Raw genomic sequence first — 3,537 nt, forward strand, 5'->3', positions numbered from 1 at the left:
TTGTAGTCTACTGTATAACAAGTGGTGGTCTTAAACCGCATAAGAAAATGAAATGAAATTAAACAATTCCTCGCCTCTCAAGAATTTCCATACAAACTTTAAAATGAAATTATACTGTATGTTGGAAGTGGCACAGTGGTGGGTGATGCCATTTTCAAATGTGACAATGCATGGTGTATACTGTATAGGTCTAACATTAGCACTTTACTTCTTAAATTACGTTTAAGCTTCACAAATCATGTACATAATACATTTTGGGCAATAATCAAAAATCCAGTGCAAAATCCCATTGTTGTTTTTTTGTCTAGAGAACCAGGAAGGCGCTAACTGTCATTGTTGAAGTCACCTAAGCAGATCACCTCCAGCCTGTATGTGGACATTTCAGGGGATTTTCTTCCACACTCCCTCAGTGAAGATTCGGACCCAACACAGGGAGATCCAATCCACCACACAGGTTGGTTGGTAGAACCCCGTCTATGCCGTGTTGAAACAGCAGAACCACAGCCCAGCTGTCTACACACTACAGATGATGACTTCAGGGTCCAGTCAGAGCGAACAACGAGTGGTCTCCATTCTCCCTGGTGTTTCATCTCCAGACTGCCAGTGCAGTTGCTGGTTCCTCCCACAAACCTGACATCATTAGACTCTACAAGAGTCAAGAGAGGAATGATAACATAGAAATAAAAATCACACCCGTGTGAAGTGAGGGGCACTCTTATCATCGTACGTCATCATGCATCTCATTCCTGCCAATCACAATTTGTGTCCTCACTTTTGTCTTAAATGTTTGTGTTTACGCAATGTTTGTGGCCATTCATTATCAATGGCATTTTGTGTTAGGACACACACCCTCAAAGCTGCGCATAGGAGGGGCTAGTGCCCCTCAAAAAACAATCCAAACCTAAAGGTTTACCTGAGCAGGTGAGTCCAACAGTCTTATCAGGTGAGCAGGTGTTTCTAGTTGAGTCTGAGGTTCTACAGTCCAGGAGAACAGACTCACTGCCTTCACACTGGAACTCTTTGGTCCACATTGGAGCCTTCACTTCTCCATAGAGCGCCCCCTGGCGGACTGAAGGAGCCCCACAGCCAAGCTCCCTACAGACCACCTCTGCATCCTGCTGGTCAAAGTCACCTTCACAAACTGAGACCCACGATTGATGAGACTTTATCTCCACTCTGCCTGAACATGAACTAGTCCCATTCACCAACCTCACAGACTCTGGAGAGAGAGGGAGAGATGTGGAGAGAGAGAGACACAGACAGACAGAGGTGATAGTTTGAGTTCATAATTAAACACACACACACACACACACACACACACGCACACACACACACACACACACACACACACACACACACACACACACACACACACACACACACACACACACACACAGTACTGCCATTGTTTTAGTCATTGCGTTACCTGAACAGATCACCTCAACTCTGCCGGAGGAAGTATCAGACTGCTCTAGTCCACACTCCCTCAGTGAAGGCTCAGATCCATCACAGTAAGACCTCATTAACCATACAGGCAGAAGTGTAGAACTGAAACTCCTTCCTGTTGAAACTGCAGAACCACAGTCCAGCTGTCTACACACGACAGACGATGACTTCAGGTCCCAGTCAGACCAACCAAACACAGGTCTCCACTCTTCCTCGTATTCCACCTCCAGTCTGCCAGCACAGTGACTGGTTCCTCCGACCAACCTGACAGTCTCTGTACAGACATGAGACGGTGACAAGCAAAAGGTCAAATTCATTATAAAATAATAGTCCAAACTTAATGTGTAGTGTGTGTCTTTTACCTGAGCAGATGAGTCCAATAGTCTTGTCAGGTGAACAGGTTTTTCTAGTTGAGTCCGAGGTTCCACAGTCCTGGAGGGCAGACTCGTTGCCTTCGCATTGGAACTCTTTGGTCCACATTGGAGCCTTCACTTCTCCATAGAGCGCCCCCTGGAGGACTGAAGGCGCCCCACAGTAAAGCTCCCTACAGAGCACCTCTGCATCCTGCTGGTCAAAGTCACCTTCACACACTGAGGCCCACGACTGATTAGACTTCACCTCCACTCTGCCTGAACACAAACCAGTCCCATTCACCAACCTCACAGACTCTGTGGAGAGAGAGAATTCATATGGAAATAAATGATCATCTAAGAGTCTGAAGAATCCAAACAGCCTTGAGGAGTGCCTCTGTACTCTAACTCTACTACTCTACTCTACATACAGACACAGATAATATATAGCATCCTCTTAACCCATTTACAGAGCAGAAAGACAGATGGAGGATCAGACAGACAGACAGACAGACAGACAGGATCAGACAGACAGAGACTGTCAAGATCACTGTCATTGTTGAAGTTCTTTTTTGTTACCTGAACAGATCACTTCCATTGTGTCATATGAATTATCAGACACATGTGTTACACACTCCCTCAGGGAAGATTCAGATCCAACACAGGCCGATGTAATCCTCCATACAGGTTCAGATGCGATGTCCAATATCTGTGTTGATGAAATAACAGAACCACAGTCCAGCTGTCTACACACTACAGCTGCTGTCGTCAGGCTCAAACCATACCACTCATCCACTCGTCTCCACTCTCCCTGGTGTTTCATCTCCAGTCTGCCAGTACAGTTACTGGTTCCACCCAGCAACCTGACACCACCAGACTCTGTACAGAGACAGGAGGAAAAAAATGTTTAATTTTAAAAACTAGAAAGGGCTGCTCCTGAAGAAAAGGTGCGTGCTCAGTGTAATTTTAAGATGGTATGCCGTAGTTAAGAGTGATTGCTGTGTTAAGGACTGAAGGGGCCCCACAGCCAAGCTCCTTACAGACCACCTCTGCGTCATGTTGGTCAAAGTCACCTTCACACACTGAGACCCACGACTCATTAGACTTCACTCTGCCTGAACACAAACTAGTCTCATTCTCCAACTTCACAGACTCTGGAGAGAGAGAGAGAGAGAGAGAGAGAGACAGACAGACAGACAGACAGACAGACAGACAGACAGACAGACAGACAGACAGACAGACAGACAGACAGACAGACAGACAGACAGACAGACAGACAGTTTGCTGTTATAATTACATGGGTAGCCACTAGCCACCATAAATGCTATTGTTGAAGTTATGCTTTTGTGGTACCTAAACAGATCACCTCCAGTCTGCCAACGGAAGTAGAAGTACTAGACTGCCTTGTAACACACTCCCTCAGTGAAGATTCAGACCCAACGCAGGACGATCGGACCTTCCATACAGATTTGCGTGTAAAACCATAAGTATGCTCTGTTAAAACAGCAGAGCCACAGTTCAGCTGTCTGCACACTACAGCTGATGAATTCTGGTTCCAGTCAGACCAACCAACCACTGGTCTCCACTCTCCCTGGTGGTTCATCTCTAGTCTGCCAGTACAGTTACTGGTTCCTCCCACCAACCTGATGTTATCTGGCTCTGTACAGAGACAAGAGAGTAGGCCGTAAAACATATTACGTCATTATAAAAATCTAAACATAAAGTGTTGTGTGAGTTTTAC

General features: G+C 45.9%; 2 protein-coding genes across 2 annotated transcripts in view; both read right to left on the reverse strand.

Annotated features, from left to right (window-relative positions):
- Positions 1 to 323: 323 nt before the first annotated feature.
- LOC308331746 (scavenger receptor cysteine-rich type 1 protein M130-like) lies at positions 324 to 2,502 on the reverse strand (the record flags this gene model as incomplete). The annotated part of the gene is made up of 5 exons (XM_080787236.1): positions 2,376 to 2,502; positions 1,809 to 2,114; positions 1,427 to 1,720; positions 914 to 1,219; positions 324 to 646 (listed from the first exon to the last, which is right to left on the reverse strand). Exons 1-5 carry the CDS (start codon positions 2,392 to 2,394, stop codon positions 324 to 326), a joined length of 1,248 nt encoding a protein of 415 aa, XP_080643362.1. The 5' UTR covers positions 2,395 to 2,502.
- Positions 2,503 to 2,762: 260 nt separating this feature from the next.
- Positions 2,763 to 3,537, reverse strand: part of LOC308331747 (CD5 antigen-like) — a gene marked incomplete at both ends in the record, with an annotated part of 1,447 nt that continues 672 nt past the window's right edge. Inside the window, one exon of the mRNA XM_080787237.1 lies at positions 2,763 to 2,911. Within this exon, the coding sequence (XP_080643363.1) occupies positions 2,763 to 2,911 (149 nt within the window). The remainder of the gene's footprint in view (positions 2,912 to 3,537) is intronic.

The sequence above is a fragment of the Protomyctophum bolini genome, assembly GCF_963924005.1.
Source record: "Protomyctophum bolini genome assembly, chromosome: 17".
In the NCBI taxonomy this organism is placed as follows: domain Eukaryota; kingdom Metazoa; phylum Chordata; class Actinopteri; order Myctophiformes; family Myctophidae; genus Protomyctophum; species Protomyctophum bolini.